General features: G+C 37.6%; 1 protein-coding gene across 2 annotated transcripts in view; it reads right to left on the bottom strand.

Annotated features, from left to right (window-relative positions):
- ndst3 (N-deacetylase/N-sulfotransferase (heparan glucosaminyl) 3) overlaps positions 1 to 13,262 on the bottom strand; it is a 49,946-nt gene that overhangs the window by 15,607 nt on the left and 21,077 nt on the right. For both annotated transcript variants that reach the window (XM_087806429.1, XM_087806436.1), the window contains exons 4-5: positions 10,849 to 11,034; positions 3,294 to 3,422 (exon numbers count right to left, since the gene is read on the bottom strand). In XM_087806429.1, the coding sequence (XP_087662555.1) occupies positions 3,294 to 3,422; positions 10,849 to 11,034 (315 nt within the window). The remainder of the gene's footprint in view (positions 1 to 3,293; positions 3,423 to 10,848; positions 11,035 to 13,262) is intronic.

Genomic DNA, 13,262 nt, shown 5'->3' with positions numbered 1-13,262 from the left:
TACAGCAATTTTTCATTAAAAAAATAAATAAAAAAAACAAAAAAACAAACAAACATATAATATAAATATAATATAAAAAATATGATGCGTTCTTCAAAACGCTTCAAAATGCGCTTTTCAAAGAAAAAAAAAAAACAGAATTCAAAGAAGAACTCAATATGTCTTTGAAAAAAAAAAAGAATTTTAAGAAATTATTAAAAATAAATGTTGAAAAACATCTGCTGCAAACTTTATTTATGTCGAATGTTTCTTAATTACACACAAAATGTATCTGGTAAAACGACTGCTTTTTTTTTGTCTGTTCCTCTGAAGCATCTGCTTTTTATGTAAAAAGAAACTTGTTAGAAAACATCAACACATAACTAGCTGTTAAGAAAGACACTTGTGTTGTCGACTTCGTCTTTGTCTACGATGCTTACGGACCGTTGCCTGTGTTAAAATGACTATTATCATTTGAAACATATGTAATGAGGTCTAATGAAGATGTTAGGCTATTTTTTAGTCCATTACATAGTGAGTTATATTTCTCATCCCCTGACTAGCAGAAGGCGACTGAGCGCTTCAGTTTTAGTGGAGCTAAATAGAGACCTTCAGTTCAGAATAAACAATGATTTCTGAGGCTTCCATCAACCCCCGTCACGCTAACCCTTCTCTCCGCTCGCTCCCCTCAGCCGTCTTGGTTTAATCAGCGACTCATTTATAGCTGAATGTCAATACTGCAAAGTATTTGATTCAATTTACCTCCAGTATTTAGTTTTTCTTTCCCCCTCTGCAGTCTTACCAAGCTTCACTTTCACCTTGCAAATATTTGCAGAGGCCGTCTCTGATTCATACGTTTGTTATGTGTTGATGAGCTTCCAGACTATATGAGCGTCAGTCAGCGAGAACGTCGATGGAGAACGTTCCACTGGAAGCGAGGCTGGCACCACAAAGATTTAGAAAGAAAGGGGAAACGTAAATAGACCTGAGCTAAAATAGAAAGCCACCAGAGCCCAGGACAGGCAGCAACTGGGTGAAGAATGTGAAAGTGAACTGTGGGTAGAAAAACTGTGTTGATATTTGGTTAATAAGCTTAGCGGCAGAGCTTAGTGCCAAGTGTCAGAGATGATTTATATACACAACTCTACTTAAGTCAGCAGAACGCACACATGCTGACACTTGTGCGCAGTTGAGCAACACATATCAAGTTTGACACCAGCTGAACCTAAACTATACCTCTATACCACAGAGAAATATATGTTTTTTTAAAAGTGAAGCCAATGCAAAAGTGCAAAAAGCCGCAGTTCACCGAATGTCCACTTGAGGCTTTAAGTAGCGTACAGACCCAGCCAATGGTATTTAAAGAATATCAGTATCAGCATGCACTCAATGGGCGACATTTTCTTCTCTAACATTTAAGTTAGCTAAACCTGAATGGGTGCGATTTTAATACCAAATCAAAAGGCAACTCTATACCATAGCCAGGCTAAACTGGAATACTGGGTTTTCAAGATGGCTGTGACCAGACGTCCATTTGTTCTGGTCTATTGATGACAATGTCATATATTTCCCAATAAATACATGTTTGTTATTCTACTAAGAAGTTATCTTTACATCAATAACATTTGTAACTGTTCACACAGTGAATTGTAATTTAATCAAACTTGTTGAAATAATGAACTCAAAGCCATTGCAATATATATATCAAAAATATATATTTGCCACTAGTGAATAGAGGTGTGAATTGGCAAGAATCTTGTGATACAATATGTATCACGATACAGAGCCAAGGATACGATATATTAAGATACCGTAGTAAAAATTATATACTTGTACTATTGTCAAGTACTTGAATCTAGTGTTGCAGAATTTACATACCACATGACTCTTGACGAAAGTCGTAACTACTTTCATATTCTAATAAACCGAAATATATCCAAACATCAGCTTTAACTGTCGACTGTATCCTCTCATCCTAAGTCATTGCCGCGATTTCGCACGATTTTCATAGGACGTAAGGACTGCTGCCATCCAGAGGCAACACAATAATGAACAAATGCAGTTGATACTCGAATAATATTTTAACAACGTTATTTAATTACAAACCATAAAAGAGCTAAGGTAAATAGTAAAATATGATTAAAAAAATAATAATTTATTCGATACAGTACTGTCGAAAAATGATACAGTATTGTAATATATCTCTCTCTATATATATCTACCGAAGTTATATTCTATAACTATATAGAATATAGTTAGAAATTAACTATACTCTATATATAGATATATTTTCTATATATCTATCTATATATAGATAGATATATATAGAATAAAGTTAATTTCTAAAAGACCTACTGGTGTTCCCAAGCAACCCTAAAACAAAGATAAAAAAAGAACATGTTTAATCAACACGCTTTATTTTGTCATTTATTGTTTTATTATTATTTATTTAGTTTTTTTTCTGAACAAAGCAGTAAACGCAGCCTCTATACGAGTCCAGCCACAGTATTTATATGGAATCAGCCACGTTACACCTTTGCAGACCATCAACCCCGGCTTTGATGCCGGATTACTATTGGAGTAAGAAGAGATACGGATGTGAATCCCTCAACTCAACACCATCATTATTCTCGGTGTGTTTGGATCAAAGGACAGCGCGCACGTGTCATGTATACACACCGAAACACATTTTGAGAGAAAAAAAAGAAAAAAAGAGAAAAACAGCACGGGCAGACATACAAAGGGAAAGAAGAAAGAAGGATGAAGATTAAAAGGGAAGTAATGTCAAGAGCAGGGAGCGAGAAGTGGGCTGTTGTGAGAAGCGACGGTTAACTCTGATCTTCATTGACTTCTGACAGCTCCTGTAGTTCAGAGCCTGTAGTCGCCCAACCTGACGCTTCCTGACAAGAGGCGTGTGTGTGTGTGTGTGTGTGTGTGTGTGCAGGTGCGAGTGTGTTGCACACAAATTGAATCAGAGCTGTGACTCGGTGACTCTAATCTCTATACATTGCCTTAAATCCCACCTTTAAAACCTGCCTTTAATTCAAAGCAAGTCAGGCTGACAGAGCACAGCAGGGGGCATCGGAGGATACATGTGCACGGGTGGTGTTGAGACCTCATTTAAAGTGTGGAGACGAAACACAACTCCACAGCGAACGAGTCGCCCTGGCAGGGAAGTCGACGCGCCAAGAACAGAAATAACGCCGGTGCCGCTCACAGGTGAAAGGGACTGAAATAGAACCTCCATTGTTTCCAACAAACACGCCCATGAATATTGGAATCACGTGTTTTTTTTTTTTGTTCGTGAGACTCACCGGGTTGAGGAGAACGGTGAGGAACAGCTCGCCGCCTTGGATGCTTTTGTCCAGCTCTTTGGGTCCGCCGGGATACTCCTTGTAGTAGATGGTGTGGGTGAACAAGCCGCACGTCTGACGCGGCAGCACCTGGGAAAGTGAAACCGCCGTAATTCATCTGATCAAACCAACACACGTATTAAATTAACCGTCAATTACATTCAAGATTGAAGCGAAGGCAACTTGCTGGTTTCTAATGGTTGCCTAGCAACTGTTGGATGTAGTTGCGAGACAAACCTATTCTTGTGTTGGGTGTCACCAAAATTGGAAATTTCCAATATTGTCTGTTATTACTTTTGGTTTATACACTCACGCCCTGAACTCTAGAGTAAACTAGAGGCTGCTAAAATCAACACTAGTAAGTATGGGTGAAAGAAAACATCCATATAACGATATATCGCAATGTTTTTTTTCCCGATACTGTATCGATAGACAATCATTCAATGTTTTATTTAAAAATTAAGACTCAAACAAGGCGCGATTAAACCTCCGGCCACTAGTTGGCGACATTTCCTCTGTCAAAGTAACAAAAAAAACAGCGAAATGGCAACAATGAGTGAAAAAGAAAGGATACACCAGAGTCTAGTAGCTTTTAAAGCTGATGTTTGGACTTACTTTGGCTTTATTCAGGATATCGCATGTTGCTCCAGGTTGTTGTAACAGTTAATGTACTTTATTGTTAATATAAGTTTTCATTTTTTTGTTAATAATTTGAGAAGCACTTTCCTACAAGTACTTTTTTCATTTAATTAGAGAAAGTTTTTGCTCATTTCTTTGCTCTAAAACACAGAAAAAGTGGTGTTTCTTTAAAAGAAACCATATATTATTGTTACTACAGTATCGCAATATTTCCTATCGTCACACATTTATCGTTATACGTATCGTATCGCCACAGTTTTGCCAAAACACAGCTCTACTAGTAATTACTTTTTCTTTTTACAAATCTCAATCTGCTTATCTCGGTCATGATGTTCGTTCTGTTCTTGTTGGTGTTTTGGTTTTCACAACAAGTCTATTCTGAAAAGTAACATCAAAACTGCTTTAAATAACACGTCATAAAGGAGAAATTAGAAATAAAAATATGTACATTTACTTCAAGTTATTGATCTTCAACACAATTTCGTATTTTAAATCCCTATAAAATCTGTATCAGTATCTACCAAAAAGGTCATTTTGAGCCTTTTCTTTCCACGCTATAACTCAGAAACTCCCAAATTACAGGATCATCTTCACTTGGATCAGAAGTGACACGTTGTTCAAACACATCCTTCGAGGACACCTTCATCTGAGTCCGATATGAACTGACTGCGGTTCCGCAGTGACCCACATATGCAGGAACAGCTCTTGATAAAATGTCACGCAGCAGCCAGAGATCGATCCTTTGTGGTCATTGTTGCGGCGATCTAGACGTGTGCATCACTTTTTACCGACTTCCTTTTACTCGATCATCTTTCTGCAATCAGACAAATCGTGGCTGTGGAACGATATTGCTCTGCTTCGTCTGTCGTTTTTTTTTTACGAGTTTATACGATTGTCGGTTGATTTAGTGGAAGTTTGACGAAATGTGATCCGCCTCGATTGAAAGACTTGTGTCTGACCTACTAAAATAACTTCTTTTTTTTTACATCTTTTAGATCAGATCTTAAGAACTGCATAAATAAGCATAATAACACACTAAACGTTTTTTTTTTTACCCCTGCAATCAATCCTGGCATCTTGTCCGTTTACATATCTGACCTCGTCATCACCGCTGAAGCGAGACTTAAGATATCGAACCTCAGGGTTCGTGTTTGCATGGGTGATTCAGAGTCAGCCACAGGAGGTTTATATCTGCTAAAATACACCTGTTGGCTGTTTTTGTGAGTCAATATTTACAAAAGCGAGAGAATAAAATCATGGATTTGTTTTAATCCTAGAACTGCATGCTGCTTTGTCAAACAACAAAAGCCACAATAGCAAACTATTCCTTGTGAAGTCAAGCAGAAAACTTTAACATATTTAGTTTAATATATTTATATTTATGTAAGGGATTTAATTGGTTGCAGAAGTTAAAGTTTCTGTTAAGTTGAACCTCATATACAAGTCAATCTGGTTCCGAATAGAGCGCAGATCTAGTATCTGTTCATTTATTTACTATTAAATGATTAAATGTCTGGAATTACTTTGAGGTATTTGTTTGACAATTGACACTTCTATTTAACTGAGATTTATTTTTTCAAGTTATACAATCTTATTTAATTATAAAGAAAAGAATAATCTTCATAAACATAAATGCGTTACTTTTGATTTTTTCTTTTTCTGGTCAGAGTTATGGAACCTAAGCTTCTGGAATTTCCTAGCTTGGATAAATCTTCAAGAAACTCTGAAAATGTCAACATGGCACCTACTGTATATTACGGTACATTTCCTGGAGATTCAAAATCAATCTAATTTTTGGTGATTTGCATATCCAGCACTGCACTGCACTTTTTTGACAACCTAAATCAAAGCCAATAATAAACCATGTACATTTGGGGAACACAAGATTGTGAATATGGGTTACTTCTCGATTTTCAAAACGAAGGAACCATGCAGTGGTTAAAGGTGACTCTAAAATGTTCTGTATGGCTTTCTTTGTCTTTCAAAATAAAACTGAATGTTCTTCTATTAGTTTATAAATCTCTTTTAAGTCTTAGTCACTGTTTAATCCAATTTGCCTTTATCGTGTCGCCCTCTCAAACACTCATAACTCTTAACCTTGACCCAGAGGCTACACAGCAGTTAGGTGGTCATAAGAGTAAGACCTGCAGCCTATTGAGAAGTCACTGTTATTCTGGCCCATACCTGTGGAATCAGCAACCTGACGAGATTTGGGCTCTGAGACCTACATTTTGAGTGTTGCTTTCGTTTGTTGCTTAAACTCTGTCGAGGACTTTGGTTGGTACGATATATCTACTGTAGTAACAAGGATATATTTGTAGTATTGTCGAGTACTTGATTATGGTGTTGCAGAATTTACAGACCAGACTTTCATTTGCTTTCAAAACATGTCCAAACATCAGCTTTAAAATCTGCTTGAGTCGACTGTATCCTCTCACCCTCAGTCATCACCGGGATCCTGCAAAATGTAATTGTTCCTTTAGCTACTGGACTGCTGCCATCTAGCGGCCGGAATTATAATTGCAACACAAAAATGAACAAACACAGATTTTCATGTTATTTTAAATAAAACATATTGAATTATCTTATCATATACAAAATGCATTTAAGTCAAGAACTATGATAAAAATAAAATATGATTTGAACGCCAAACAAAAAAAAATGTTTTAGTTCTGTGTGAAATTTATATTACTTTTAATACATAATCATGACTCTTATCATTCATTCATTCATTCATTTTCTAACACACAAAGGTTCTGGGCACACAAAGACAGACAACCATTCACACACACTCTCATACCTATGGATAATGTCCCAAAGTTATCAACCTCTGTATGTTTTTGGACTGTGGGAGGAAACCGGAGTGCCCGGAGTAAACCAACGCAACACGGGGAGAACATACAAACTCCACACAGAAAGGTCACAAGTTGGCTCGGCCTGTGTTAAGCTTTTTCAGCTGCCCATCCATATGAGAATGAATTAATGAATTACTAAATGTATTTTTGTTGTACACCTGGCCATTACTGATCTGTAAAGGGTGTCCCCTGTTTCTCCCCCTAACTAGCTGGGATACCCTTAAGCCTCCACGCAAATCCTTAATAGATCAAGGCGGCCGATTATGGCGACGACATCTGACTTGTGTAGCACGACTTTCTCAAGTAACGCTACATATCTCCAGGTCTGTCCGGACCAGAACCAGAAGTTCGGCTGCTAAATGTAAAAAGTAATCGGGTATTGCTCATTAAGTAACTTTTTAGCAGAAGCCACACATTTTAGTAAACGCACGACAGATTTCCCGAAAAAAAAAATACATCTAATGGCCCTATCACACCATCACACAGTCAGTAAATGGGGCGAATGCTAAGTGCAGGACTTATTATTCCCTTTTAGGTCATTTTATTTCGCTGAGGAGAATAAAAAGGGCTGAGACGAGGTCTTCGTCGTGAACTCTATGAGCTGCACTTCTTGTTTTGAAATAGAGAGTTAAGTCTGGAAGCCTCGCTATTGGTTTATCTATAAAACACTGCAGACTCATTCAGCCCGTACACACACACACAAACACACCAACACACACATGCACACAGTGAGAGTGAAGGCCACTCGAGCCACACACACACTCAGCACTATTTCACCAAACCAATTATCCACAGAGCTATAGCTCAAACTGATATAGTACATTTTAAAAGGAAACACACACCAAACACACACACACACACACACCAGACTGTACATGTTTGTGTGGGCGCACACACGCCAACCCACAGCACAATCCCATATTTCAGTCTGATTTGTTCTGATACTGTGGGTCCAGTGGGTGGCTCTCAATCTGCTCGTGGAGAAACACAAATGTCAATTTTACTGCCATGGGACAACTTCCTGTCCTCTTCCCGAGCAAACAAAGACGGAGCGAGAGTCACGGGAGGAAGAGATAAATAAATGACAACACTCACGAGAACAACTGTGTGTGTTTGTGGCCCAGTTAAGGTCGGTGGTTGAGTCGCTTTTGTGGGTGTAAAAGTCATGACAATAACCGGAAGATACAAACCGTCATCGCAAAAATCATCATCATCTTTGTAGAGATATTAAAAATAATCTTTTTTTTTTGGACCATGAACCAGTTTAATGTCAGCAGTATTTTAACAGAACGTCCTTCAGATGAGAGCGACGGAATTTAAATCGCATGATGGCAATGAGACGTACGTTAATGTGATGCAAATACATCTTACTTTAACGCTGAATCAGCAGGTCGTGTGTTCAGGCTTATTTTTTGTAATAAACTTGACTTTAACAAGTATCTTGATGACCCAAGAGCAACTGGCTAAAGATACTTCGGATACAATCAGGTATTTTTCTAAATAAAACACCTTCTACACAAACAAAAAGTGCTTTTTTTTTCTTTCTCTGTGGCTCAGTATCCTATGCCTTGGGGGGTAAAACTCAGCTTGTTGGAGAGCGATAAATAAATGTGTTTTCCTTGTAACCATGGTGATCAAAAGAAGAGGATGTTGTGGGAATTCTAAATGTGACCTATGTTTTTTAGTAGTTTCCATAAGAGCGATAGATGGAATGAGAGGAAGGAAATGTGATAGAAGACGGCAGACTTGACCATTTATCTCAGGGTGACACGATGGCTAAAAACAAATGTGTTCGAAAGTATCCCTTGTGTTGTCTCTCGGTCAAAGGATTGGACAAACACAATTTATTTTTCAGGGCCTTCGGGTCACCTTGACCCTGAGATAAGGCAAGGGTTAAAGAAAAAAAAAAGTTGAAGAACAAGTCAGTCAGTCGTCTCCACAGAAGCTACCCTGCCTGCACTCTCTTCTTAACCTTCCTTTACCCTTTAGAGCTGATTCCAAGTATCGTCAACTTGTTTTAATGTCTTCAGCTCACTCTGTGCGTAGATTACACGTTTAAACCGATGGCTTTTGTCGTCCATATAAACAGAATTACGCACTAAACTAAAGACATTTTTTCTCTAACTCTGTTGAACAAAATGCTTCACAAATTCCACAATAGCAACATGAGCATGTGTCAAACAGACACTGACAGAAAGTGTTCCATGACAAGCTCCAAAGACACAAACTTCAAGGACTAATTAAAAACAGACAAAGCTCTCAGCTTTTAATTGTTTTCTCAAGAGTACAGCAGAACAACTTGGATCTGTCGAGTTTGATCGTCTCTTTTGTCACTGACGAAGCTGTCGGGCGGCTTGAAGGAGCCGACGAACGTTTGAAAGGATGATCGGAGTTGAGGCTGATGAATGTTTGAATCATGAACTCAAACAATGTAAATGTCAAACTAGTGTGTTGATTTAAGTGTGTCTTGAGTAGATCTTAGGACTCTATTGTGTATCATACTGTGCTGTGATTTGTCAAAAATCAAGGTGTGTCACCATGCGTCGTCAATCCTGGAAGTCTCCACCTCCAAGGGACTCGTTTTATAAACAAAGCGTGGCGTGACTACAGCTGGCTGGAGGAGGAGTGAAGCCATTAAAAGGTCATAATGGACTCTCGTATCCTCTCGTTTGCCAAGATTTCAGAAGGGGGAGAATTTATTACTTCAAAACATGGTCATGATGAGAAATTTACTGCATCTTGGAGAGAAAGACTTCAACATTTGAAACGTGTGGTAAACAAGATATCATCAGTGTTTTAAGTGGGCGGGGATTAAGATTATTTTCTAATGTAAATATTTCAATGAAAAAAGAGTTTTGTAAAAACAGAAACATACTGATGATACAATAGAGTCCAACATCTATTTAAGAAACAATTAAATCAACACATTATTTGAACTTTCACAGTCAAAATACTGACAACATCTATTTGAATTATATAAAATATATTTAGTTGATAAGCTATTGCTTGGGCTGATCTGTTCGTATTACGATTGTCAAGGCTGTGTTCCAAATTAGTCCACTTAGTATTTTGATTGCACAAGTGTGTCCCAATTAGCAGTGTGCAAAAATGAAGTGCTCAATGGCGCACTCAATTGGCCAGAAAATTGAGTGTGGATCGATGGACACTTTCCACCCTCAACGTCCACCATTTTAGTGACGAATTTGATGCTAATCGGAAGCTACGTCACTGACTACAAGTCTTCGGAGCAGATACCGGCGTAAAATGTCTCGAGAAAACACTGATATTACCACAAAACAGAACAACAATAATAACACAATGAAACACAACTTGTTTCGATCGACGAAAAGTGTCGGCGATCGTGTTCCAACTTCTGTTTGCGATCAGCATTAAAAAGTAGTAGAAGAAGAAGCTGTCAAGTCTATTCCTGTTAAGTGTGTAGTGACAGTGTTTGATTTGAGACAGTACTACCCTGTTGAAAATTTGCGCACTGGCCAAGTACATGCACTTATCTTAATGTGTACTATAAACCAGTGCACTCAGAGGAGTGAGAGATTTGGGACACAGCCCAGGACTACACTATAAAACCAGGAAGTGAGACGAAAGGAAACATAATTGACGGGACATGATGACGATACTGGGGTGACGGTAAGATGTATTGTAATACCGTAAGGACAAGAATATATTTTTGTAGTATGGTAACGAGCACTTGACTATAGTGCTGAATAATTGACTCACACATAAAAAATATATCATCATCATCATCATAACCTGTGATTTGCTTTCATCGATGTGGACCAACAATAAAAAATGACGGACAGAGGACACAAAAACATTGTGTTTGATTCTGGGGTGCACATCAGTTCCAGTCCCTGCATGCATTAGTAACATGCAACTTGATCAAAGAGAATTTATGGATGAGCACTTGAATGAGCTTGACTGCCCGCTGACACCCCCTTCCCCGACCCACTACCCCCCACAGGGTTTTTACAAATGAACAGTGCTGAAGTGTCATGTCTCACCATGATGTTGTTGTGGATGAAGCCTTTGCGGTAGCGGGCCGGTTTCAAATGGGGGTACTCTTCTGTGCTGGTGACCTGGATGTTCCAGACGCGTCTCCAGGCCTCGTACAGCTGAAAATGGACCGGGTACACCCCCGAGTGGTGGGGAGCCACAGCATAACCCATGTCCACCGGGATGTTTTGTTCCTGGATCGGAAAGAGGAGTTTGTATCAAAACAGTCACAAATAAATTCAGAATCGTCCAAACAGTTAAATATGAATAAAGTATAATCATCAGAAATAGTATTTTTTGTTTTTATGTGGACACTTTAGACTCGGCACAAACACTATTTTCCTTTTCATTAATGTCTACCAGGTTGTCGACAACCTCCTGAATGCTGGCAAACTCTTAGATCAGATTTTCCTTTTTTAGTCTCACAAGGGAAGATTTAAGTCAATTTTTAGTAAATTTCTCTCCTATCAAATTAGACAATAACGATATCTATATTATTTCAAAATGCTAAAAAAGGAATATCATTCTCAGTATTATCTTGATCTTTAATGTATATACTTTTTTGAGTATTGTTTTGATTGTTAAAGTGCTTTGTGACCGAAAAGCGCTATATAAATAAATATTACTTACTTACTTACTTACTTACTTACTTACTGACTTACTTACTTACTTATATTATAGGGGGAATAAAACAAAGTAAAAACAATTGGGTAAGGCTTAGATGTGTGAAAAAATATGATACTAAACAACACTGTATCAACTTTAATTCTGTATTTCATAGTTTTGAAATTTTTAACATTGTTCTTTTCTGGTTAATATTTCAATAAACTGTTTCAAATATAATAATTCAACTTTGTATTTACACTAAACATGCAAATATTCATGCAATTAAACTTCCGAAGCAGTCATTACTTCTTCTGCAGCTAAAGGAACAATGAAAATCCTGTGAGATCCTGGCGTTGACTTAGGATGAGAGGATACATTCGACTCCAGGAGCGTTTGAAGCTGATGTTTGGACATATTTTGGTTTCAAAACTGATAGAAGCAGTTACGACCACTTAAAGAGTCACGTGGTCTGTAAATCCTGCAACACCAGAGTCAAGTTCTCGACAATATTACAGTCTTTGTTCTTACAATTTTGACATCTATAGTATAATTGTCCATGTATCGTGATACCAATCGCCAGGATCACCACTAGTGAAAATCTGGAAACAGTATTTCTGTTGAGCTGCTAGCCAGAGGTCTTCTTTTCTGGAATATTTTCTTCTTCTTTTTCTTTTTACCAATCCTACGTACTGTGGGTGTTAAGTTTCGGTTGCATATAGACTGCTTTGAATCAGCTTTAAAAAAAAAAGACAAACTGTCGCGTCTTCTTTTAATTAAAGATAAAAGGTTACACAAATACTTGCCTTGATCTTAATGGCATTTGTGATTGGTTTGTTATGACGCTGGATTTCAATGGCAGAATAAAAAACTGTATTACATCCTTTCATCTTTTGCAGAATGATGCCGTTGTCCTTCACTGTGACACACACCTACGCACTAGTCAAAGGAAAGCATCGGCAGGCAGAGGATAAAGCGTGTTTATTAGTGTGTGTGTGTGCGTGCGTGCGTGTGTGTGTGTGTGTGTGATAAAGGTTAGGGATCCCATTTTATGATCAAATTAACCTTTCGCTAGATGCTCCAGCCTCCTCTTCGATTGTATTGAGTTTGTGTTTGTGTGACACAACAAGGATTGTCGAACATCACACACGCAGCACGGAGAAAGAACGAACTGACAAAACACTATCAACAACATATTTTAAAACCTGATACTTCAATTTAAAAGAAGCATTTTCATTCTTCATTTCAGATTAAAACGTTACATGATGTTTTTGTAAACACTACTTTTGTTCAACATGTTCAGAACATCCCCGATATAATACTTTTTAATTGAAGACATCAATCAGATGTACACAGACAGATAGCTAAGCCTACTATGGTGTATGGTATTACATTTAACACCCTAACACTTTGTTTCTTTCATTTTGAAGATAAGTTAAAAAAAAGTTTTTATTCCTCAAATTAAAATAAAATAAAATGGAATATTTAAGAAAATGAAGAGCATCTTCTTCTCACTTTTATAAGGTTAATATCAAATTTGATTTATTTTTGTGAATGGGGGGGGTTATGTGTGTCTCGGATCATTTAAAACGAGGGGTGCATAACCTTTTGTGCAACTTGGAATTACTTTTACGGATCTAGATTTTAATAAGATAAAATAGAAGGGTATTATAAAACACATATAGAGTTGTTTTTTTTAAGAATCTTCACTAGTTTACAACCTTTTTTGGGGGCGGGGAAACATGGCCAAACAAGTGTCTGGACCTTTTAAAAGTCACAGGCTAGTTTTATTTAAGAAAAAAATCGAGTTTTTCGTCAA

This window comes from Callionymus lyra, chromosome 1 (genome assembly GCF_982586985.1).
Source record: "Callionymus lyra chromosome 1, fCalLyr1.hap1.1, whole genome shotgun sequence".
Lineage (NCBI taxonomy): Eukaryota > Metazoa > Chordata > Actinopteri > Syngnathiformes > Callionymidae > Callionymus > Callionymus lyra.
This window is presented reverse-complemented; position numbering and strand designations above follow the sequence as displayed.